At 42.5% G+C, this 24,820-nt stretch overlaps 1 protein-coding gene across 3 annotated transcripts in view; it reads left to right on the forward strand.

Moving 5' to 3' along the window:
- Positions 1-24,820, forward strand: part of TMEM255A (transmembrane protein 255A) — a 63,694-nt gene that overhangs the window by 19,505 nt on the left and 19,369 nt on the right. For 2 of the 3 annotated variants that reach the window (XM_006767816.2, XM_006767817.2), the window contains exons 3-7: positions 8,747-8,809; positions 10,935-11,024; positions 16,046-16,114; positions 17,759-17,830; positions 18,212-18,300. In XM_006767816.2, coding sequence (XP_006767879.1) covers positions 8,747-8,809; positions 10,935-11,024; positions 16,046-16,114; positions 17,759-17,830; positions 18,212-18,300 — 383 coding nt within the window. The remainder of the gene's footprint in view (positions 1-8,746; positions 8,810-10,934; positions 11,025-16,045; positions 16,115-17,758; positions 17,831-18,211; positions 18,301-24,820) is intronic. The other variant, XM_006767818.2, reaches the window with a different exon arrangement.

Raw genomic sequence — 24,820 nt, forward strand, 5'->3', positions numbered from 1 at the left:
CGCGGTTGGTTGCTTCCCCCACTGGCCCCTACCGGGCTAGGGAACTGGCAACCTTGGTACATTCCCTTGACAAACTCGCAACCCTTCAGTCCGAGGGCCAACACTCTAACCACTGAGCAACTGGCCAGGGCACACAAAACTTCATTTTATATAAAACCATCACACTGTACACTTTAAATATATACAATTTTATTTATCAGTTATGCCTCAATAAAGCTGGGGGGGAGGGGAAGGAAAGAAAAACAAACAAAATCTCATTTGTATCCACCCACACTGCTGTTAAACCCCAAAACCTAACTCTAGAATTTGGCTCATATTTTCAATACCAAATGAATTCCCAATTGTAATTGTGGGAAAACATGAAGGTACTTTAGGATGCTTCATCCTTTTAATATATATTTTTAGGATAGCAAAGAATTCAGATGTATTTGTTGTTGTTTTCTTTCTTTTCTTTTTTTCTCTCTCTTTTTTCTTTGAGAGGTGGGAAAGGGAGAGAGAAGCAAAGAGAGGGAAAGGGGTAAAAGATGGATGCCTTTGACAAGCCAGCAGTGAACAAGCCTGAAGCCTGCTGCTTAGGTCACTAATTCCATAGTCAGCCTCCTCAAGAGCCCAGCAAAGCTAGGGCATGACGTGGGCTGGACTCCCAGGAGCTGAAGGTGGCCTGGGGATGTGGCTTTACAGTTTTAGGACCAGCAGAGCTCCCCTAGCCAGCCAAGAGCAGGTGTCCCACAGGCACAGTTTGGTGCCCTCTGTTAAACATATGATGTGAGAACTCAGTCCACTTCCTGTGGTGAAGCAAGAAAACCAGTCGTCAGCAGAATTGGATTTTACCTTTAAACACAAGCAAGGGGGCGGGGCGGGGAGGAAAGGTAGGGAAGATTGCATTTTGGTGGCTTAGAAAAGCAATCTATAGAGTCTGTGTGACTTTGTGTGTTTCAGGTAGCTGCATTTAGTGAAATATTTCTGACTGATTAGCTAATGCTTAAGCCAAGATTCAGAATCTCCATGGGTGAAGGAAAAAACATTTTCCATGTACTTTAAGAGTAGGAACTCCTATTCACGAAGGGTAGCTATGAACTTTCTCTGTAGAAGATCTGGCTGTGGGTGGCTAGGTGGGAATACATTAACAAAGGAAGGGAGGGTGCATGATTGTTGTTATTTGAGTACCTGATGTTCAGCTAGAGCTGCCAGTTGAAGCCGTGGGGGCGTGTGTCTCTGTGTGTGCTCTTCACTAAAAGCTAATCTGGAAATGTTAATAGGAGAGCCATCTTTAACAGACAGTGTGCCCCATGGTTTAACCTTTAAAAATTTGTTCTTATAGTTCCTGATGATTTTTAAAGGGTGTTAATTATAGAAATCGAAGGGGGAAGGTTACAGTTTGAAAATCAGAAAAATCCATTTGAGTCTATAGGTCAGATCATGTTGTAACAAATAGAATTAGGATTCATACCTGTGAAACAGTAAGTGCCTGATAATCAAGATTTGTCCAGGAATGGGACACTTTCACTAATTGAATAGTTTGGCTATTAGAGAGGTACTATATAAACTCCAAGCCAGTAATTTCCCCACCTTGGCATGCATAGAAATGACCTGGTGAACATGTGGAAAATACAGAGCTCTGCTCCCTACCCCCAGAGATCCTGATTTAGTTTATCTGGGTGGGATCCTAGGACCTGAGCTTTCTATTCCTGCGCTAACCTTTGATTGAAAGAGTAAGACATGCTGAATATGCATTTTAATGAACACCTCAGACGAGTCTAATTCAAGCAACTAAAACACAATAAATAGTAGTATGCTTAGCAATAAAACCAGAATGAGCATAATGTGGCATTTTAAGATTTATACTGTCAAATTGGTCACTTTGAATATAAAATGCTATTGTATAGGACTGTGAAAAACTTTCAGGTTATTTGGAAGCCTGCTGTTTTGGACTCTGGTTAAATGTGTTAACAATATATGAGAAGTTAAATTTCAAAACAGATAAATTAGGGAGCAATTATTAGATTAAGAGAAGACTTACCATACAATTCATTTAAATATTGAGATCTTGGGCATTTTAAAATATAGCGTTTGCATAACTCTAAGTCATGTGAAACTTTTCTAGGGCATACTTATTTTGCCAAAAGAGATGCCCTTGTAAAACAAGGTGCATTATAATAGTTAGCTACTCACCTGAGCTAGAATGTGGTATCATCGCCCTAAGACACACATGTACACATGCATCTTTAAAATTATTCTCATCTATACAGGCTGAATTGTACAATTTAAAAACATTTAAATCTCCAAAGAAAAACATCAATTTTGCATTTTTACTGTCTTCACATATTTAAGACATCCTATTCCAAAAGAATTTTGGTGAACTTTCTACTCTGAAGGCCTAAAAAAACAAGAGCTTGGGTTGTATGAAACTGAAAAAGGCAGGGGAGAGAACCTGCTCCTTCCCTATAATTCTGTAACTTTAGATCCAGAAGAGGGAGGCCTTGAAATGTGTTTCCCAAGCAACCCACAAGATGGAGTTGGCCACCGGATCAGTGCGGAAAGCCTTTCATTCTTGAACCCTCTCCCCAGCTGTCCCACAGCAGCCTGGGTTTTCTTTCAGGGGAAAAAAAAAACCCACAGGAGTTTTTACCCCATTTCCTTTGGAGGATGTGGGGTCAGTTAACTGAAAATTATATCAGGAGACAGGGACAATAGGGATCATTCAGAAACAATTAATAGCCCAGAAACCTTCAATAGGCCAGTGTGACTTGAGCTTCACAGGTAAAGACTCTTGATAAATCCAACCAAGTTTTGACTAACTTGAATGCTCAGGAAATACAAGGAGCTCTGGATAGTGGGATTTGGTGGTTTATTATGAATTAGGCAGAATTTCTGTCCACCTCTTGTTGAAAATGTTTCTAAAATATAAGATCATTCTAAATTAAAGTTGTTACTATAGTAAGTACATTTAAAGATGACATGCAAAACTTGATTTGCGAGGTAAGACTTATAATGCCAGAAGGTTCTAACCTTCATTGGTTCCTTGTTGCTTCTTGAGTGTTCTCATTCAAAGCTCTCACAAGATGCCTTTGGCCTGGTTTCCCATGACCTCTCTTCTGCCAAAATTATTAATTCACAGTCCCCTGAACATGACTTGGGCTTTTCTGCCTTGATATTGTCACTTTCATGGTTACCCCTGTCCCGGAACATTCACCCTTCTTTCTCTTTCTGTATATCTAAAATTCTAAATGCTCTGTCTTATCCCAACTTAATGACACAGTAGGGACATTTCTCAGCTACTAGGGTCCATAGTGATGTCTACTGTATTTGAACTTACCATAGATTCCGACTATTAATGATTCCTAGAAAATTCTCACATCTTGCTTTGTGGGATATTGCACTATATTTTCATTTAGCTTTGTTTATACAGGTCCACAATCCCTTATCTGAACCCTTGATTCGGGCTAGATGTGTTTAGACTTTAGACTTTTTTATTTTAGAAGGCAATATAGTGCACATATCATATGTTATCTAATATCCCAGTGGGGTCGTGAGGAACACCCCATAATTGAGCACCTTCATATTTCTACCATAAACTTAATTTTTACACTAAGCCAATAAAGATGATTTTTTAAAAAAGCTCATATCAGTTTAAAGTCTGGTTTTGCTACCAAGTTAATTATGAAAAACCCTTTTGTTTTCAGAGCGTTGTGGATTTCAGGATAATGGAAAGGAATTGTGGACCAGTTCACCTAATTATAGTTCCTGAAGCTAAATCTTATTGGTGGTCTTGGTGTAATACCCCTCCCCGCCTCCTGGACTCCAAATCACAGTGCCTGACACAGAATAAGTGTCCAATTGATATCTGTGTATTGAATGACTAATCATTCTGAGCTTCAGCACTGGGTCTCTGGGGCAATAGATGGAAATAGGTATAGGTTGTAGGGCCCAGCCCAAAAAGAGCACTTGCCACTCTGACTTTGATTTCTAATGATTTATCTTTTTTCTTCTACAAGTGGAGGGTAGCCAAAATAAAGCAAAGTGGTTATTTGTTCATGTAATAGGGGATCAAGCTGGAGGTCCAAAGGTCTGAATGTTCCATGAATACATGTAGCTCTCAAGGGGTGATCACAGAGATTACCCTTCTTTTAAAAAATAGTTATTTTTTTTTGTTTTTTTTTATTGAATTTATTGGGGTTACAATGGTTAATAATGTTATATAGGTTACAAGGGCACAATTCTATAATACACCATCTGTATATTGTTTTGTGTGTTCACCACCCAAAGTCAAGTCTCCTTCCATCACCATTTATCCCTCCTTTACCCACTTCTACCACCCCCACCTCCCGTTCCCGCTGGTAATCACCATACTGTTGTCTGTCTCTGAGGTGTTTTTTGTTTCTTAATTCCTTCACTGTTTTCACCCAGCCCTCCAAACCATTCTCCTCTTTGTCAGTCTGTTCTCCGTATCTGTGAGTCTGTTTCTATTTTGTCTTAGTTTATTTTGTTCATTAGATTCCACATATAAATGAAATCATGTGGTATATGTCTTTCTGACTGGCTTATTTCACTTAGCAAAATACTCTCCTCTCCAGGTCCACCCATGCTATTGCAAAGGGTAAATTTTCCTTCTTTTTTTTTTTTTTTTTTTTTTTACAGCTGAGTAGTATTCCATTGTGTAAATGTACCACAGGTTATTTTAATCCACTCATTTACGGATGGGCTTTTGGGCTGCTTCCAAATCTTGGGTATTGTAAATAATACTGCAATAAAATTAAGAGTGCATATGTTCTTTCAAGTTAGTGTTTTGGGTTTCTTCAGATATATTCTCAAAAGTGGAATCAGTGGGTCATAAGGCAGTTCCATTTTTAATTTTTTGAGGCCCCTCCATACTGTTTTCCACAGTGGCTGCACCAGTCTGCATTCCCACCAACAGTGCACCAGAGTTCTCTTTAGAGATTGTTTTTCTGAGGCTTCGGGAGAGCAAACAGTTGATTAGAAGCAGCTGCCCTTGCCATAACCGGTTTAGCTCAGTGGATACACTCTATCTAATAGAGCGTTGGCCTGCGGACTGAAAGGTCCCAGGTTCAATTCCGGTCAAGGGCATGTACCTTGATTATGGGTACATCCCCAGTGGGAGGTGTGCAGGAGGCAGCTGATCAATGTTTCTCTCTCATCGATGTTTCTAACTATCTCTCTCTCCCTTCCTCTCTGTAAAAATCAGTAAAATATATTTTTTTAAAAAAAGAAGCAGCTGTCCATTTCCAGGAAATTCTGTTGATTTTTTTCTTCTTCTTTACTTTCAACCCCTCGGCACTTCCTCAAATAGGACTTCTCACTCTATCCCCAGAGAGAACTTCTTCCTTGTGGGGCGGGGGGTGGACAGCTATAAAGGTGACTGTACTTACAAACACTGGCCACAAATGCATCAAAGCATGGTTGAAAGTACCCCGACTCTCATAAGACCTGTGGGCTAGTCTTGGCCCTTTCAGTAACTTGCTACAAGAAGGAACATGTCCATACAATGCTATAGACCTCCATTTTCCTGTCAAATGGGAATGATATGAGCACTACCAAACTCCATAACATTACTATGACCAAAATGGAGGACAAGTGCTTCTCAAAATTAAAATACTTTTCAAAGGTACGGTAGTTTTAGCAACACTGCTGAGGTCATCAAGCTGTCATCCAGGTGAGTGAATTCTTCCAGCCAGGATTCATAAGATAATTACTTTCCTGCCTAGTGAATCTACCTATCATTTGAGCTCATGTTAAAATGCCTCCTCCTCTGTGAAATCTTAGACCTGCCATGTATTTAGCAGCCTCCTTTATGCAAGTCACACTACACACAGGCATATCTCATTTTATGGCACTTTGCTTTATTATGCTTCACAGATGTTGCGTGTTTTACAAATTGAAGACAAGAACCTCCACCAACATATAGATAACAACTCGCTTTACTGCGATAGCGGCTTTATTGTAGTTGTCTGGAACCGAACCCACAATATCTCCAAAGTATACCTGTACCTTATCACATTTAATCCTCATAGTAGCCATGCATTATAGGTAACATTGTGAGTCCCATTTTTAAAATGTAATTTATTTTACTTTTTAAATATATTTTTATTATTTCAGAGAGGACGAGAAAGGGAAAGAAAGATAGAAACATCAATTATGAGAGAGAATCATTGATAAACATGCCCCACCCTGGGGATTGAGCCCGCAATCTGGGCATGTGTCTTGACTGGGAATAGAACCATGAACTTCTGGTTCATAGGTCAATGCTCAACCACTGAGCCATGCTGACCAGGCATGAGTCCCATTTTTTAGATGAGGAAAATGAAGCACAGAGTGGTTCAAAGACTCGCCCAAGGCCACACAATTTATAAGTAACAGAGCCAGGATATAATAAAAAATGAATTATTCTCTGCTCCTATAGCACTTTGTTTATACCTGAAGTCCTTAACCCACAGTATGAATCTCCTTCACTAGATTATGAGTTCCTGGATGTCAGGGCCATATCTTCTTATTTATCTGACAAAATACTCAGCGAATGTTAGAAAATTGGATGAGTTGAAGTAGAACAGAATGGAATGGAAGGAGACGTGAGGGAATTGAATGAAGTAACTGGCTTGCCTGGGATTTCCAGTACCAGTGTGCCTTGTCTTGCCAGTCAATCCCCTGAAACTTTAGCCCATCTCTTCTGGTCACTGCCATTAGATAGCCATATGAGAGTGCAGAAATAGCTAGTGTCTTTGCTTCCCATCTTAAGGCAGGCTGCTGTTGGCGTTCAGGAGACATTCAGTGAATACCTGTGGAAACTGAACTACTCAGTAAAAGCATTTATTTTCCACGTAAGAAGATACCTCCAACTTCCTCTCAATGTCCACAAGTGGCCCAGAGTTCCATAAGCACAGACTATTCATGGAGTTCTTCCTAAAAAAAATAAAAGCTGTGAAACATATTGGAGGGGAGGATGAGATAGAACATAAGTCTACTATGGAACACAGCAAATCTATAATAATAAAAGTATAATATGCTAATTAAATCAGACAGCTGAATGACCTTCCGGACAAAACCAGGGCTGCAGTGAGGTCCAAGCCCCTTGCACGAATTTCATGCATTGGGCCTCTAGTAATGATATAATTTTCTAGCTCAAATCAGGTTAGAGCTGCTCAAAAGTTAATTGTTTTTTAAAACAGTAATAATAATCACTAGAAGAGTAATTAATATTTACTGAGTACTTACTATGTACCAGGCACTGTGCAAAGTTCTTTGTATCATCTTGGTTAATCCTTATAAAAGTCCTATAACAGGGCCACTACTACAGTCACTGTTTTCCAAATAAGGAAGCTGAGGTTTAGAGAGGTCAGTCAGTTTGTTTAAGATTGCACAAACATAAGTGGAACACAAGCTGGGGTTAGAAGCCAAGCTAGTCTGATAACCAGACTTTTTTTATATTTTTTAAATAACCAGGTTTTAATCAGTATACTTTAGGACAACTCTTTTTAATTACCTTTGAAATAAGACCAGGTGGGAGATAGGTATAGTTTAGCTGTTCAGTGAGGATGTTCTTAGTAGAGTATTGGATGGCATGGGATCTGTACAACCTTATGGACTTCAGCGTCTGTTTCCCAAGAGGGTTTGCTGGCTGAGTGGCCCTGCGGAGTGAGTCTTTGTACATTTGTATTCCTTCGTTTCATTCTTGGGTTTCTGAGACAACCACCCTGTCCCCCTACACTGCCCCACCAAACTCCTGCCCAGTCCATGGGTCCATTTGATTTCCAAGCCTACATGTAAAGTTTAGGGCCTTGGACTGAAATAGATGCCCCTGTGAGCCAAGGTAAGGCTGTAGATGGAAATCCAAACCATTAGTGAGGCTAAAAAGATATGTAACTACATCGCTGAACTTGTGTTAAGGTTTATTGGTCCATTCTCACCACTTTTTACTTCTTTCATTTTCATCCCCATCAACAGCTATCAGTTAGTGATCATTTTTAGCTGAGACTGGCAGACTCAGTCCACTAATGGCAGAACTGAGACGAAAGTGGGTTCTGCTACACCAAACCATCAGCACAGCCACTTACTAGTAGATAGGGAAATTGTTTTTCAGGGTTTTATGCTGCCATTTCTGTACATCCTTTAATGAATGCTTTCTGTCCGTAAATGAAGCAGAGATGGAAGGAGAGGTGAGTAAGTACTAACATAAATTGCAGTGGGTCAACCACAAATACAGGCTTTCAAAAAAATTGTTCTTTTTTTTTAAGTTTAGGTTAAGGTGCTTGCTGATTTCTAAAGTACTTCCTGGGTTTTATTAGTGTGCCAGATGCATCAAAAATTGTTATTTCAAACCTTTATTTTGTAATCCATACATCAAATTGGAAGGTCACTTTAAAGAGGATAAAGATCAGAATATAATTCATGCTTTTCCCATTATATGTCTCTTACTGATTCACCACTTACATGCTAGGTAATGAATATTGAAATTGAAATTAGCAGGCTCTGAAAAGCTAGGGTTGACTTTGACTTTTAGTTTTTGGGAGATACATTTCTTTTTAGGCGTGATTCCTATATACAAGGAAAAATTGGCAACTGGTGGGAGAAATACTTTTATTGCATACACTTTATTTGTGTAAGTAACGGCTGCATATGGTTTTAGCATCTATACCCTCGTCACTTTCCATTAACCTGAATCATATCTAGAAGCTGAATGTGCGGTCAGGCTGACCATTTCCTAACATGCTATGTGTGCCTTGTTGCTTTGTAGCTCGGCTTCGGATCATTCCTTGGAATCATCGGATCCAACCTCGTTGAGAACAAACGACAGATGGTAAGTTTTCATTACTATAGAATCAAGTTCTTCATCTGAAAGTAACACATTTCTTAAGGTTGCCCAAATTGGGCCACAAAAAAACTGCTACTTTGCCTTTTCGCCTAAGCCTCCAGGGAACTTGTTTTTCAGTGACTCTGTGGTTGGGACTTGTTCTCATCTTGTCTGGTGCTCCCTCAGGGGCCTAGCTAGTCTCCTCAAGTCACAGGGATACAATATTTTGGATCTTGCCCTTAGCTTTCCTCCTCACTCCCAGAGGACTGCCCCAGACTATCCAGTCAGGAGACTATCCTCACCTAAAATCCCTTTGCTTCTGTGATTTTCATTGCCACAGCCCTGGATTTTTGGTGACTGTCACATCTTCCTCTCTGATGCATAATCTTTTGAAGAAGTTTTTGCAGAGGGTTCCCACTTTTAGGAAGTTATAATCTAGGGTACTTTGATTAAGAGAACAAATATACTTGAGGCACATAAAAGACAGAATAAAATATGGAGTCTTAAAGTATTTCCATTATCTGTAGTTCAAAACTAAGTATGCCGTAAATTTGAAAGGGAGGATGAGCATATATAACAGGAGTTAAAATTTAGAAAGTTCTATGTCCTAATGGGGCCCCACAAGGGCAAGCTGTTGTATTTTTCTGGTTCCGTCTGAGAAAGCTTCCTAGAGGGCAGGAAAAGAAGGTATGGACTGAATTGCAATCATATTGTAGTTTTACAGGGCTTGTAAATCAAGATGCCTGGTGAGTGGTCAGATGGTGGACTGATTAGGCTCCCCCAGTATAAGTCTCTGTGCATCTTGACTTTGATAATGGGGTCTATTTAACAATAAGTTTAATCAGATAATGTAATAGCTCTAGGGACAGAGAACTCTTACCATATGCTCTCCCCTAGCAATGTGGGGAATCGCCCTCAGGGGAGTTCTAATAGTTCTTGTTTTCCATTTCATCTGGACTCCCCCCTGCCAGTTGTGTTTGCACTTTGGACCTAAATTATTCAAAATAATGGGGGAGTTTTAGTTATAGAGCTGATCATAGCATAGCTAATAATGCCAATTTCATGACATTGTTCATCCATTATTTACCAATTCTCTTTAGTGCTGTGAAGTGAGATTTATGGGGAGAGGTTTCTCAACAACTCCCAAAGGAGATAAGCATTTCCTCCTAGCCTGTTGAGGTGGGAGAAACTTAGGGTGGCCTTGGCTCTGATTCCTCCTTCTCCCTGGAGAGCTGCTTAATGCCATGCTATTTCCCCCTTAATCCCCCAAACACCTCAAAGAAGAAAAACACTGAATCTATCTAGTTCTGAGGGTCAACACAAGTAGATGGTGGACTCAGGCTGCACTTATCCATGCCCCTGGAAGCACCTACTCTCTACCACCTTTGTAATGGAAGATAAATTATTAAGAATATTTCTTTTGTCTAACAAGGTCAGAGAATAGGGCAATCTAGTTCAAGCAAACGTTTTTCTTACTTGAAATTCTTCATATGCACCACACAGAGGCTTCAGTGTCAGAGGCTTCAACCTTTGTAAAATGTCTTTGACATTTAAGTTTTAAGTTGAATGTTCTCTTTATTTAATGATGCAGAAGACCATGTTGGGTTACGCAAGGCCTCAGAATCATCCCTGTATTCATCAATGCCCACTATGAGGGGTTGGGAAGAACATTGGACTAGGAGTTGGTGGGCACCAGACGCTTGCATGGACTAGATGGTGATCCTGGACACACACCACTTCCACTCTCTGAGCCTCTAATTTCACAATAAATTAAATAGAGAGTTGGACTACATGATGTCAAAGATCCAACATTTTTCTGAATCTGAGAATGGAAGAGTCACACAGTCAAATTCTGCCATGGACAGCATGCTGGATACCAGCAAGCCGCCTCTTTGGTGCTCACAGAGTGAATTTCTTTATTTGCCCTGAAAATGTAAAAGGTGCTTCATCAGCCCCTTCTCTGCCTCGCCCTTCCTCAGCTCCCACTAATCCTGCATGGCTGCAAAGAGCATCCTCATGAAGTGGCAAGCCAGAGTTCTGCTTTGTCTGGCAGTCTATTGGGGATCGTCTATTCTCCAGAAGCAGCAAGAGTGGAAAGCTAACAGACACTTTTGTTTTGTTCCCTTCACAGTTGGTGGCTTCTATCGTCTTTATCAGCTTTGGTGTGATTGCAGCCTTCTGTTGTGCCATAGTCGATGGAGTCTTTGCTGCCAGACACATTGTGAGTATTTTTAGTCCTGGTTTAAAGTAAGTGTGCACTACAGCAAGGCTTCACTGAATCTGTGCTGGATGTGTGCTGAGTGCCCTGAGAGGAACAGAAGAGAGAGAAGATAGGATCCCTGTACCAAAGAGCTGACAGTCAAGATGAGGACACCCATGGACACACAGGCATCTAGAGAACTGAGTCTAGGCTGAGGGTACAGACTCTAAGTACCAGAGTGTTTTATCTTGGACTTCAGAGGTCAGGGCAGGCTTCCCAGTGGTGGTGGGGCTGGAGTTAAGCCTTTGGCATGTGGGTGAGATTTGGAAAGGCAAAGGCAGGGCAGTGGGACCAGGGGAATGCCTTAGAACTGATGTTGGTAAAGAGGAAGTAGGGAGAGAAGAGCAGGAAACCACATACTAGTAACTTCCTGAGAGACTTGAAGTTTTCAATAGATGGCCTCTCCTTCAACAGCAACAAGAGCAGACCACTTTTTCTTGGATGCCTGAACTTTGCTGTCAACTACAGCAGTGATTGGAGAGTAGAGATGTGATTGGGGTCTAGGGAAAGTCCCAGAACTAGAAGCTTCCATTCAGAGCCCAGTCCTGGTGTTAAGATGCCAAATGCTTCCTACTCTGGAGAATCTGTGCCTTGAAAAAGGCTATTTTACTCTTCAAACCCAAATTTGTGCTTATTCTCTGGGGATAAGATAGACACAGGATTCAGAGCATTCCTATGTGGCTCTCTATAGGAGAGGATGGCATCATGAGCTAAAATGGCTTTCTCCATTTCCCTTTTTCAGCACTTTCTATTTCATACTATTCTAGACATCTGGCCTAGGGCCAACTTCTCCATTAGGCACAATAGGCACAAGTGCCTGTGATTCACACTATTTTCAGGGGCCCATAAAAATATTATTTTTTTTCAAATCAGAAGAAAATGATGCATATTTAGGTCAAAAGTTTTTGTATAATATGAATATATGGCAATTAAATAATAAGATATAATTAAAATAAATAAAATATAATTGTCAATATTTTTAAAGAAGGAGGGGGCCCACAAAGGCAAAAGTGTCTAAGTCCCAGGGAAGTCATAGTGTAGTTCCGATCTGGCCCACAAACAAAAATCAAGCCACAGCAAATAACTGAGCTCCCACAACAAACTCAAATAGTCATTTGATTCCAACTGAACCAACATCAAAAATGAAAACATGTCATGAACTAGTTTGACTTTGTTTTGTTTTTCTAAAACAATTGAATTGGAGCAAAATTGTATTATTGAGATCTTCTGTGGATCAATGATATTTAAGTTCATTTCAGTCATGGGCTAATAGTGCGGGTCATCTGAGGGAGTGTCATATGTATGGTTGGATATGGAAAATTATGATTTGCAACATTATTATTTTAATTTAAACTTGTTCTTGGACTCTCCTCCCAGACATAACAGTTAGTTCCTCCTTTGCCAAGATTAGAGAAATTCATATGGTCAGTGCTGCCACCCAAGCAGTATCTGAAATGGCATCTCTGGAAATGATTTCTGGGAAGGGGTAAAAGAAAAAGGTGGGAGAGAGAGGCCCTTTGCCCAATTTTCTTTCAGGGCCAGGATATAAATGTAGGCCCTTAGATCAGACCCATCCCCTCTGATTTGCACTGAGAGCAGCCATCTTGTTCTTCATCGTTTTCTTCTTAAAAAGGCAAATGACACATCAGGAACTTATCCACAATCCTATCACCCTCATATACCAATTATTATCATTTTTGCATATTACCTTCAGAGCACATACCTATTTTTGCAGCATGACTGCACTCAATCATAATATGCATGCAATTCTGAATTCAATAGGAGCCATCTTGATAACAATAATGCCTTATTTTTGTGTATGCATGTAGTGTTTCATTGTGCCTTCACATCTATTATTTCATTTGAGACCCACAGCAATCCTGTGAGGTATGTAGGGCAGGCATTATTATCCCCACTTGACAAACATTATTCACTCTGTGGTGGTCTCCATGGCAACATAGGCCTTGTGGCTAAGAAGCCTGCAGTAGATTTTGATGGTATCATAAGCTAAAATGGCTTCTTCCATTTCCCTCCTCTCCTAATTTTTTAAAACATCTTTATTGAGATGTAGTTCACATCTCATATAATTCACCCATTTAAAGTATACAATTCAGTGACTTTTATATCTTCACAGTTAGTGCAAACTATCACCACATCAATTTTAAAAGATTTTCATCATCCCACCAAAGAAAACCCATATCTTTTAGCTGTCACCTCCCCATCCCCTACTTTCCAGTCCTATGCAACCACTAATGTAATCATACAATGGGTGGTATTTTGTGACCTGATTTCTTTAACTTAGTATAATATTTTCAAGGTTCATCCATGCTATAACATGTATCAGTGCTTCATTTCCTTTTATGGCCTAATAATATTGCATTGTGTGGATATACCAAAGTTTGTTTGTGCAGCCGATGGACATTTAGGTTGTTTCTACCTTTTGGCTATTATGAATAATGTTGCTATAAGCATTTATGTACAAGTTTCTGTATGGACATATGTTTTCATTTCCCTTGGCTATATATCTATGAATGGAATTGTTGAGTCATGTGGTAACTATGTTTAACCTTTTGAGAAACTACCAGACAGTTTTCCAAAGTGGCTGTGCCATTTTACATTCCCCTTGGAAGTGTATGAGCGTTCCAGTTTCTCCACATCCCTGTCAACTCTTGTTATTATCTGACTTTTTAATTCTAGCCATCCTAGTGGATTAGTGGGTATGAAGTGGTATCTGATTGTGGGTTTGATTTGCATTTGCTGGAAACTCTTAATGTTTTATTACTGGCTTCAGTCAAAGACAATGGGTAAAAATCCAAATTATATTTACCAGAAGTTTCCTCTAATGACCCCTATCTGCCTTTGACTCCAGGCTCTGTGTACCTCCCACAGATAGTGGCCTGAAGTAGCACATTTGACTCAGTGGGTTGGGGTAAGGCTGGATGAATCTTTAAGAAAACCTTTGTGTATCCACGGTACCTGTCCTAAGACATCTGCCAGTCCTAATTGACACCCAGAGACTTTTAAGGAATGAGGCTTTATTCATTTATAGTGATATCTGTTGGCCAGTTTAAATTAGAGGTACATCTTGACCCTGGTTTTGCTTGGATGGGTTAAAGCCAGCTTTTCCTGTTTTTTGAGGCCCTTTAATGTCATCTTGCCCTGTCTTTTGGCTTTGGGCATATGAACTTCTAAAGACCTACTTTCCTATACACCCCTGTAAATGTTTCTTGTTCCTTCTCTCTCTCGCCTCCTAATTCCTCCCTTTTTCCTCCCCCAAATATAGCCATTAACTAGATGGGAAAGTCATATTACCTTTCTGTGCCACAGTTTCTCCTTCTCCAAATGGATATAATAATAACCTACCTGTCAGGGTAAGTATGAGGACAATATGAAGTCATGGGTGTGTACATGCCCTAAGAGGGCTTGGCACAGAGCAGATACTCACCACAAAGCACTATCTGTTTCCATCCCTTCACTCCAGAGATGGTGATCCTTTAGATTAAAAAGGTTGCTGAGCCCTGGTTGAGTGACCTTTCCTTATCTCTCAATTGCATAGGCTTGTTCTTCCTCTGGGATCTCAATGTGGAATAGCAACCAGAAACACCAAATGGGCAGCCATCGCATATGTGTATTTTCATTTAGGGTATTTGATGGCTGAATGCTTTTTGCAGAACCAGGAGGTCAGGAGTGCTGTGACCAGCAAGCACATCAAGCCTCCCATTCACACAGGATAATAATAACTTCTGCTATCACCCGAACATGGAAAATAAACCCTGCTGGGTTTGAACATGAGAACTCTCATGCTTTTCCAGCCGAACTCCAGGCTAAGGCAATAGAACAATGTACTTTTAGAACACTGGGCAGCCAGGAGGTTCATGTAGAAGCAGCTGATGGAAAGTCCTAGGTCCTTGATGGTATGGAGGCTAGGAGGCAGGAAGCACTTGGGTGCCAGGAACAGGAGATGCTAAATCACATATGTGGGGAAAGGCAGCCACCAGGATCATTGGAAATGCTGAGAGAATTGGGGGCAGGGTGGGAAGGAATTGGTAAACTCCCATTGCCAGGATGCTTTGGCCAAATCCTTAAGGTCAGTTTGCATAAACTGATTGTCCTGTCCCAACCTGTTTTTGGCCCAAGCCCCCTACCACTCAGGGGATGTTTACTGTTACCCTGAAAGTGAACAACATCCCCTGCCTGCAAGCTTCCCGGCAGCATTGTATCTATCTGTTCTATGCCAACCCCCACCCCCTGTACCTCGTGCCTGAGAGCTTTCTTACGAGGAAGCTAGCCAAGCCAGTGGGTAAATCAACTGTTACTAAGGCCCATGTTAGTTTTCTGGGTTTTTGCAGTATTTTTGGAGTTCTCTGTCTTTATCTAATTTGTGAAAATGGCTCATAGTTTGGGTAAGTTAAAATCTCAGTAGCTGCCCATCCCCTGGAGCTTGCTTCTTGAGCTCTTCCTTCTGGAAAAGCTGTGGCCCTGACAGCAGGGAGTACATGTCAGCCAGCCCGGGTCCTGTCCTCAGGTGATAATGAGACCTCATTGTTAGAACTATGCTGTCCAACCCCATCCCCTCCCCATCATTTAGGAGTGTGATGTTGCAATTACATGGAGCTTTGAAGCTCAGTCCCTGGGAACTCTGTGCAAGAAGAAAAAGACTAGGAATAAAACAAGAGAGGAAATTTGAGGAAACCCAATTCTCAATCAATTTCCTAATTTCCCATTAACCAAGTGGTCCACTTGAAAGCAGTTATTAGAAGATTTTTATCTGATCTTCACATTCTCAGTCTTCTTAGTTGAATTAACTCAACCCACTGCTTACTCTCTCAGGGGTGTGAGAGAGAGAGAGTGTGTGTGTGTGTGTGTGTGTGTGTGTGTGTGTGTGTGTGTGTGTGTTTTCAAATCTTTTATTACCCATCAGACCATTTGCTGCTTTATTTTCCAAAGCCAAAACCCCTTTGGTTTGGTGTTTCCATTTATAGGATCTGAAACCACTCTACGCTAACCGGTGCCACTATGTCCCCAAGACATCCCAGAAGGAAGCTGAGGAGGTGAGCCAGAATGAGGCTATATGTCTTACCTTTTGGGAAAGTCTTCTGTTCTGTATAAAACCTTTGTCTTTTACTCCTTTTCAGGGGCCTAAGGCTGGCTGCTAGGTATCTGTTTTTGATATGCTCTGCGGATCAGAACACAGTGCTAATAAGGCTATGGTCATAGGTTGGAGCCTCATGAGGCCTAATAAGATTTACTTTGTTTTATGGACACAGGCTGTCCCTCTGCCCCTGCAGGCAGCCTCTCAGTTTGTGGCTTTGATCCCTAGAGAAACAGATAAGAGTAAAGAGGCCACAGTGCAGGGTCCTCTCCCATCTCTGTGGATAATGATTCAGTTGCCTGTGGTTCAGTTGCCCAAGCTGGAAGAAAATCAGAAGCTCCACCAGGGCACTAGGCCTAGACTAGGGGGCAGATTCTGAGTCCTCCACACATGAGGGGTCAGGAAGTCAAATGAGGGTGATTAAGCGGTCTAGTTCCCTTGGTGGCTCTGGGGAGGGCTGGACTGTTAGCCTGGTCCCTTTCATGAGACCGATCTGATAATGTTTGAATGGGTACATGAGAGTCTCTCTCCACTGATCCACACAGCTCTCTTTGTGTTCCATGTCCTTTCATGCAGAACTAGAGGTGGTGGACAGTGAGGTGAAGCACGGCTCCATGTCATTTTTGGAGAGCTTCCATTTCAGTACATAATAGCCCTTCCCCAACCCAGAGGTCACTTTCATAGGAAACTGTACTGTGTGCTTCTAGGAACCTTGACACTTTGGTTCTCTGTTAATCCCTAAATTGAAAGTCAGCCCTCCCCCGCCACCACCACCCCCGCCCCACGCCAAAAGTTAGAACAAATTTAAACTTGTGATTGGGAGAAAAAGAGAGACGAGTGGATATAAAATGACCACTGCATTACACAACTTCAGGGGAAGCCATCGTATAGAATAAAAGGCTAATATGCTAATTGTCCCCTTGACCAGGAGTTCGACCAGGAGTTTGACCAGGAGTTGGGGACGGCCCACCAACTGCCCACAGTGCCTCCCCACAGCCGGTCCAGCCTGATCGGCCCTGATCAGGGTGGGCTGGTTGGAACCCACCTGTGCACAAATTTGTGCACTGGGCCTCTAGTTCTATACAAAACATAATGTGAAGTTATATTTTATGGAGTTAGGCAGAGCGATAGCCCTGCTCCCAAGGCATCAGGGAAAATACTTTTTTTATGGCCCTGCCAACCACTTGCCTTCTTTTCCTTTCCCCAATTACAAATTTACTATTTTTCTAACTATCCTCAGGTTAGAAGAGAGGAGTAGAAATATTGTATGCTTATCAGAAAGTCCGTGAGCATTTGGATGAAAATGAATGTTCATTTACTATGAATATTCTCTGTAACACAACTGAACAAATTTACAAACACTTCATTGCATCTGTATAGCCATATGGGGGAGAGAGTCTGGAAAATTTCTTACCAACAAGAGTAAATGGAAATTAATCTTTAAAATTTTTTGCTAATCATGATGGGTAAAATGTCATTGCTCTTGTCTCAATTTCGTTGTCATTGCTTTCTTGTGTTAATTTGGTGACTGTAAAAATGTTAATAACTTCCATAAGGTTCTCTGATAATCCTTGTCCCCCTAACCCTATTTTTCCTATGTAAGGTCATAAGTTCCTCAACCAAAAATTCTCCTTCCGCGAGGGTTATGAGGAACCTTACCCAGGCAGCTAGAGAGGTACCATTGTACTTCAGGGTGCATGTGACAGCCCCTCTGTCTTCTTTCCCATCTGGTCCCCTTTCCTATACCATGATTTGCCTTCCCTGTCATATCCTCATTTCCTACCATCTATTTGTTTTTCTGTCTGTTCTTCCATCCATCCTTCCTCCTTTCCATCTCCACTTTCAGGGATGGGACACTGAGGGCATGGCTGAGGCTGGATTTGAGCCCAGCTACACAGTGAGTTGCCTCATGCACAATTCAGCCAGTTCCCTGCCCAACCCTCCCATGCATTGGTGTGTTCATCTCACAGCATGTCGCTAACTCACATTTCCAATCCCAGAGGGTCCTGCCTCCCATACAATGCCAGCTCATCTCCTCACTGTTGTGTGCCCTCAGGTGAACTGCCCTCACCTCACCCGCGGATTCTGCACGCCTCGCATCCGGGGCAACACCTGCTTCTGCTGTGAACTCTACAACTGTGGCAAGTAAGAGTGGAGCCTCCAGGAATGGGAATATTGGTTTGATCACAATGGATGATAGAAGGGCTAGGATCGGGGAAGGGCATGCCATAGGGATCAGAGAAGTAGAAGACACTAGTCAGTCAACAGATTTCAGCCCAAATGCATTACCTGCCTTCTCTGTGCCAGGAAGCATGTCAAGTACTTTTAAATATTTTATCTCATTTCATTCTTGTCTATAATGTCTGTAGAATTATTATCCCCATTTTACAGATGATGAGAGTGAGGCTCAGAGGAAACAGACAATTAGCCCAAGGTCACACAGAAGTTGAAAATTATAGAGATAGGGTCAAACACAGTTCTAAGTCCAAGTTGAACAATACTGAATAAGTTGCCCTAGCCAGTTTGGCTCAGTGGATAGAATGTCATCCTGCGGACCAAAGAGTCCTGGGTTTGATTCTGGTCAAGGGCACGTACCTTGGCTGCAGGTTCCTCCCTGGCCCGGGCCCTGGGTGAGGCTCATGCAGGAGGCAACCAATTGATGTGTTTCTCTCACATCGATGTTTCTCTCTGTCTTTCCCTTTCTCTTCCACTCTCTCTAAAAATCAATGGAAAAAATATCCTTGGGTGAGGATTAACAAGTCATTATTGAGTACCTTCTCTGTGCATGGTCCTATTCTAGACACTGGAGATTCAGCAGCAAACAAAACAAAAATCCTTGCCCTCTTGGAGCTTCTATTTTATTAGGTAAATCAGTCAATAAACGTGAATATACAGGGTTAGGCAAAAGTAGGTTTACAGTTGTTCATCTATACCAGCGGATCTCAACCTGTGGGTTGCGACCCGTTTGGGGGTCGAACGACCCTTTCACAGGGGTCGCCTAAGACCATCGGAAAACATATATAATTACATATTGTTTTTGTGATTAATCACTATGCTTTAATTATGTTCAATTTGTAACAATGAAAATACATCCTGCATATCAGATATTTAGATTACAATTCATAACAGTAGCAAAATTATAGTTATGAAGTAGCAACGAAAATAATTTTATGGTTGGGGGTCACCACAACATGAGGAACTGTATTAAAGGGTCACGGCATTAGGAAGGTCAAGAACCACTGATCTATACTAATAAAAGGATACTATGCTAATTAGACCTGATGTCTTCCAGACATCCTACCTGACAAAGCCAGGGGCTTGGCCGACCTGTGCATACTGCCCCGGACCCCTCGCCCAGGCAGCCCCGCCCCCCAGTGGAGACCCCCACCCCGATGGGGGTGTAGGTAGACAGCAAACGGCCCTCAGCCCCTCACCCAGGCTAGCCACACCCCTCAGCGGGGACCCCCACCCCGATAGGGGCGTGGCCGGCCTGCAAACCACCCTCAGCCCCTCACCCATGCTGGTACCACCCCCAGTGGGGACCCCCACCCCGATGGGAATGTGGTTGGCCTGCAAACCCCCAGGCGCCCCTCGCCCAGGGCAGCCCTGCCCCCCAGCGAAGACCCCTACCCCGATCGGGGCAGCCAGCCTGCAAACCGTCCCAGGCTCCTCTCTCAAGCCGGCTCCGCCCCCCAAGGGGACCCCCACCCCAATCCAGGACCCCCTTCAGGGCAGACCATCTGGCCCCCACCTGTGCACCAGGCTTCTATACCAATAAAAGGATAATATGCTAATTAGACCAGATATCCTTCCAGACAAAGCCATGGTGGTGGGGCTGAGGCAGAGGCAGTTAGGGGCAATCAAGCCAGGAGGGGGGATCAGTCGGCAGGCAGGCAAGCGGTTAGGAGCCAGCGGTCCCGGATTGCGAGAGGGATCCCGGATTGGAGAGGGTGCAGGCTGGGCTGAGGGACCTCCGCCCCCTTCCCCATGCACAAATTTCGTGCATCGGGCCTCTAGTATGGAAAGTAATACAATAATTTAAAAATATTAGTAGAAGAATAAACTTCATGTTTTGGGTACCCACAACTATAAACCTACTTTTGCACCACCCTGTATAACATGCCAAGTATTAATCAGAGCACTGAAAAAAAAAGAAGTATAAAAGGCAGATAGGTAGTAACAGGAGGGGAATGTGTGTGCTGTGTTAGATGGAGTATCAGGAAAGGCCTCTTTGAGGAGGTGACATTTGTTCAGAGACCTGAGTAATGAGAGAGGGCAATCCAAGTAGATACCTGGGGGGGAAGAGTTTTTCAAGCAGAGAGAACAGCAAGTGCAAAGGCCCTGAGGCAGGAACAGGATTGGTGCTATTTCTGCTACAGCCATTCTGGCTCTCTGCCCTCCAGTTGTGAAAATATCATTTACTATTTCTTTCAAAACATTTAGGAGCTAGGAATACAGAGACTACTGCTGTGGAGTTCACAAGTTTAGTAGGGAAGACAGATATATGAACAATTGATTGCAATATAGTATGATTAGTGTGGTGGGGAATCAGTGGATGGACTGGGGACACTGGAAACACAGATGATTGAAAGTCAGAGTTGCTAGGGGGTGCAGTGCCAAGGGGGAGTTGGTGTGGGAGCTGAGACTTAAAGGATAAATAGGAAGTTAGGAAACAAACTAAAAGTGGGTGGAAGTTGGGAAGTATTCCCAAGCATTATGGGGGTGGGGTTAAACAAGGGGGTAGGTGGTAAGAGCAGAGTTGTAGTCACAGGTCAAATTATGGAGGGCTCCTTGGCCAGAGAAATGCCTTTGGACTTGACTCTGTAAACAATTGGGGTCCATTGGAGGATATAGCATGGAAAATGGATTTGAGTGTTTAGAAAGGAGCTAGGGGGTCACTGCAAGAGTTTAGACCAAAGAGAATGGATCCTGGATTAAGTTGGTTTGGAGATACTAGACAGCAAGGAACACTTTCAAGAGCAATTTAGAAAGTAAAATTGACAGGAATGCATGAGCAAAAGATACAGAGTATAAGTGAATAGTCCTGACTATGGGGTGTGTCAGCCAATTCCTGCCCATGCACATATTTTCTCTAGACTCTCAGTGCAGGAGTGCTGAGGGCCAGGAGAGGGAGGAGGAAGGGGGGAGTTAGCAGAAGCCTGAATGGAGCTAGATCCAGAGGGGTCAGATGGATGCAGGCCCCCTCTTCACTCACATTCTCTACTTTGTGTATGGGAGGGGTGTAGTTTCTCTAAGTTGAGGATTAAAACCAGACATGAACAGACTGGAGGCAGGGAAGGGAAGGGGTGAACTCACACCAGTCCTTTACCTTCTTTGCTAGCACCAGTCTCATTTCGTTAAAAGGTTTGGTGGAGGAAAGGAAACTTAAAGATTCAAATGAGGTTTGGGGATTATCTGGGAGGTTTAATTATTCATGTTATAATAATAACTAACACTTGTAAAGGACTTCCCTCCTAGCAGCAGTGATTGAGAGCTGGCTATAATTGTACTTCTTGAGTCCATCCTTTCAAAAATGATCAAAGGAATGTAAAATAGGTCCCAGGGGAATTGGGGTTCTGTTGCTATCTTTCCTTTTGCCTCTCTTTATCCCTCCTTCCCCTGCTCTGCCATTTCCTCTCTTTTTTTCCTCCTCCTTCCTCTTAACAGCCTCCTCCCTACTCCTTGCTCCCCTCTCCTTTCCGGCTTCAAGGCCTCCTGGGGCAGGGGGCTGGGAGCTGGCCAGAATAGGGCCTGAGATCTGAGAATGAAACAGGAGGCCCACTGAGGAGGCTGAGAAGCGATTCCTTGCAGATACAGCTTTCTCTTTGCAATTAGGTGTATTTCTGACAAAGTTTTGAATGAACTAAATCCTACTTTAAATTTCATTTAGCTGAGCCCTTAGATTTCTTTTGAAAGTGGAGATTCAAGCCCAGTTTATCTTTCTGTCAAATCTAATCTTCATAATAACCAACTTTCTAGTTTTTTTTTTTAATTCTCACCGGAGGATATTTTTCCATTGATATTCAGAGAGTGGAAGAGGGAGGAAAAAACAGAGAAATATTGATGTGAGAGAAACATATTGATTGGTTGCCTCCTGCACACGCGGGAGGGAGAGAGAGAGAAACATAGGTGACAAAGACGCATCGATTGGTTGCCTCCTGCATACACCAAGACCATGACCAGGGATAGAACCTACAGCCTAGGTATGTCAGTGCCCGTGACTGGGAATCGAACCCACAACCCTTTGGGGTGTGGGCTGACACTCTAACCACTGAGAAACACCATCCAGGGCTGACTTTTTTAAAGCAAGTTATGCTAGTATTATCTTCAATGGTCTAAAGGAATTTTATGAGGAGCTATGCTAAACTCTGGGCTCACTAAAGGCAGTGAACATGACTTCATGTTATCTTTATCCCAGTCCCCACCCAGCACCGGCCCAGGCATGAGTAAATACCTGATGAAAAGGGAGTGACATTTGTTGAAAAGGAACAAAAAGAGGAACATCCTTTTCACCAGGAAAATAAAATATGGGACTAGGCAACTAAGAGGATCATGGGGATATTGCTCTTAAAGATCTTCAAACCTGGAAATGTTTTTCACCTACCTGGTGCCTGGTGACCAGCCTCGGGCAGCAGTCAAGGCCCTTTGCAAAGTCTGTCATGCTAAGATTCCAAGGGCAAGGCTACCAGAAAAGCACTTACTAAGCTCTTCATCAGGAAACTGTCACACTAGGTCATAAATCAAGATCATGAGACTTAAGAGGTGATGATCCTACAATAGAGGAAAAAGTTTACCTTGACCCAAGGCTTTTTCCAGCCAGTACCCAAAGAGTCCTAAACTCCAGGCCTAAATATAGCTAGCCGCAAGCATTCTGGGGCTCAGAGTCTTTAATTTTGCCGAATGCGTATTTGTTTTCCTCACATGAAGACTATTTTTAATCAATTGCCAGCTCCTTCTGTCCGTTTCCTGGAAAGGAGGCCAAGAGAAAAAAAAGTGGGAACAAACACATCAGGCAGTCATTTGTACAGTGCTACGGAAACACAGAGTTGCTACTGTCCCCTCAAAGCCACAGACCTTCTCTGACGTCAGGGGCAGTGAGGTTTTAATAGCAAACATAGATTATTTTATTTTGCCTTGTGCAGGAAGGTGGCTTTCTCTAGGACACAGATCCCCAGTAGCAGCCTTTCAGAGCACTTTACTCAGCTTTGGAGAGGCCAAGTCAATATCACTGGTTTTCACTGTATAACCTAAAGGAAGTGAAAGGAAACGGGCGTGGTTTGTGAACTACTTCAGCTGGTAATAAAATGAAAGATGATAGCTTATTTTCACTCATTTCTTCTTTTGACAAACTTTTATCGAGCTCCTACTATGTGCCAGGGACTATTCTAGAAGAATACCTATCAATAAAACATAATTTTACCCTTAAGGAACTCAATTTACCAGGGAGATTGTGGAAAGGGGTGGGAGATTAGACAGAATGCATGCAGTGAAAGAGAGATGCACAGAGGCTGCCCTTATCATTGCCTGCCAATCAAGAGTTGGCATATGGTTCCAGGCTCTTATCAAAGAGCAGAAGCATGCCCTTCTGCCTTATCCAGGATCTGATGCCTCCTACTTGGGTAAATGGGCCCGAAACACAGAGGTTATCTGTTTCTCAGGTACACCCAGCAAGGGGATGAGCCCATATTGAGTTATCAATCTCACGATCAATGCAATGATCAGTCTTTGAACTGTTACTCATTCACTAAGTACCTATTGATGACCTATAACATTTCTACAACTGTGCAAGGCAGTGAGGGAGTCACAAATGTAGGTAAAAGACCACCCTTGACCTAAAGAGGTTACAATTTAGACAGAGACATCATGTCCACCTTGGCTTGGTTGTAGCTTCAGTACCCAGCACAATACTCAGTACTGAGTAGGCTCTAAATAGACATTGGATTAAATGAATAACTGAATTATTGACATATGTAAAGTGCAAACTAAGAAAAACAGACTCGCCCTAGCCAGCCTATCAGTGGATAGAGCATCAGCATGCAGACCAAAGGTTTTTGGGTTCAATTCCGGTCAAGGGCACTTACTTCGGTTGCAGGCTCCTTCCCAGCCTGGGCCCTGGTTGGGACTCCTGCAGGAGGAGGCAACCAATCGATGTGTTTCTCTAACATCAATATTCCACTCTGTCTTTCCCTCTCTCTTCCACTCTCTCTAAAAATCAATGGAAAAATATCCTCGGGTAAGGATTTTTTTAAAAAGAAAAGAAAAATAGACTCTCTGAGGCTATGGGAGTCCAGGGAAAAGGCTAATGAGTCAGCACTGGAGTCCTTGAAGAAGGCACTAGTGAGGTGACTATTGAAGTTTTAAGCAGTGGGAGAGAAGGATAGGCAGAGAATAGAAGGCAGTGCCTTGCACACAGGGGGAGAAATCTGAGCAAGTTTTGGATTAAGTGCCCAGCAAGGCCAGTTGGGGACTCCAGCCTGGCTGGAGTGTGAACTCCATTTTGGAGTCAGATTATGGCAGGCTGAGGAATTTGGACACATTTTCCTGAAGGTAATGGGGAGCCATGGAAGGATTTTGATTAAATGCATGACTTAGTTTTTAAAATGTTTTAGGAAGCTGAATCAGGCAGTGGTGGTGTCTGGCAAGGGATCCCTGCAGCCATGGAGGC

The sequence above is a fragment of the Myotis davidii genome, unplaced genomic scaffold (genome assembly GCF_000327345.1).
Source record: "Myotis davidii unplaced genomic scaffold, ASM32734v1 scaffold500, whole genome shotgun sequence".
NCBI classification, from domain to species: domain Eukaryota; kingdom Metazoa; phylum Chordata; class Mammalia; order Chiroptera; family Vespertilionidae; genus Myotis; species Myotis davidii.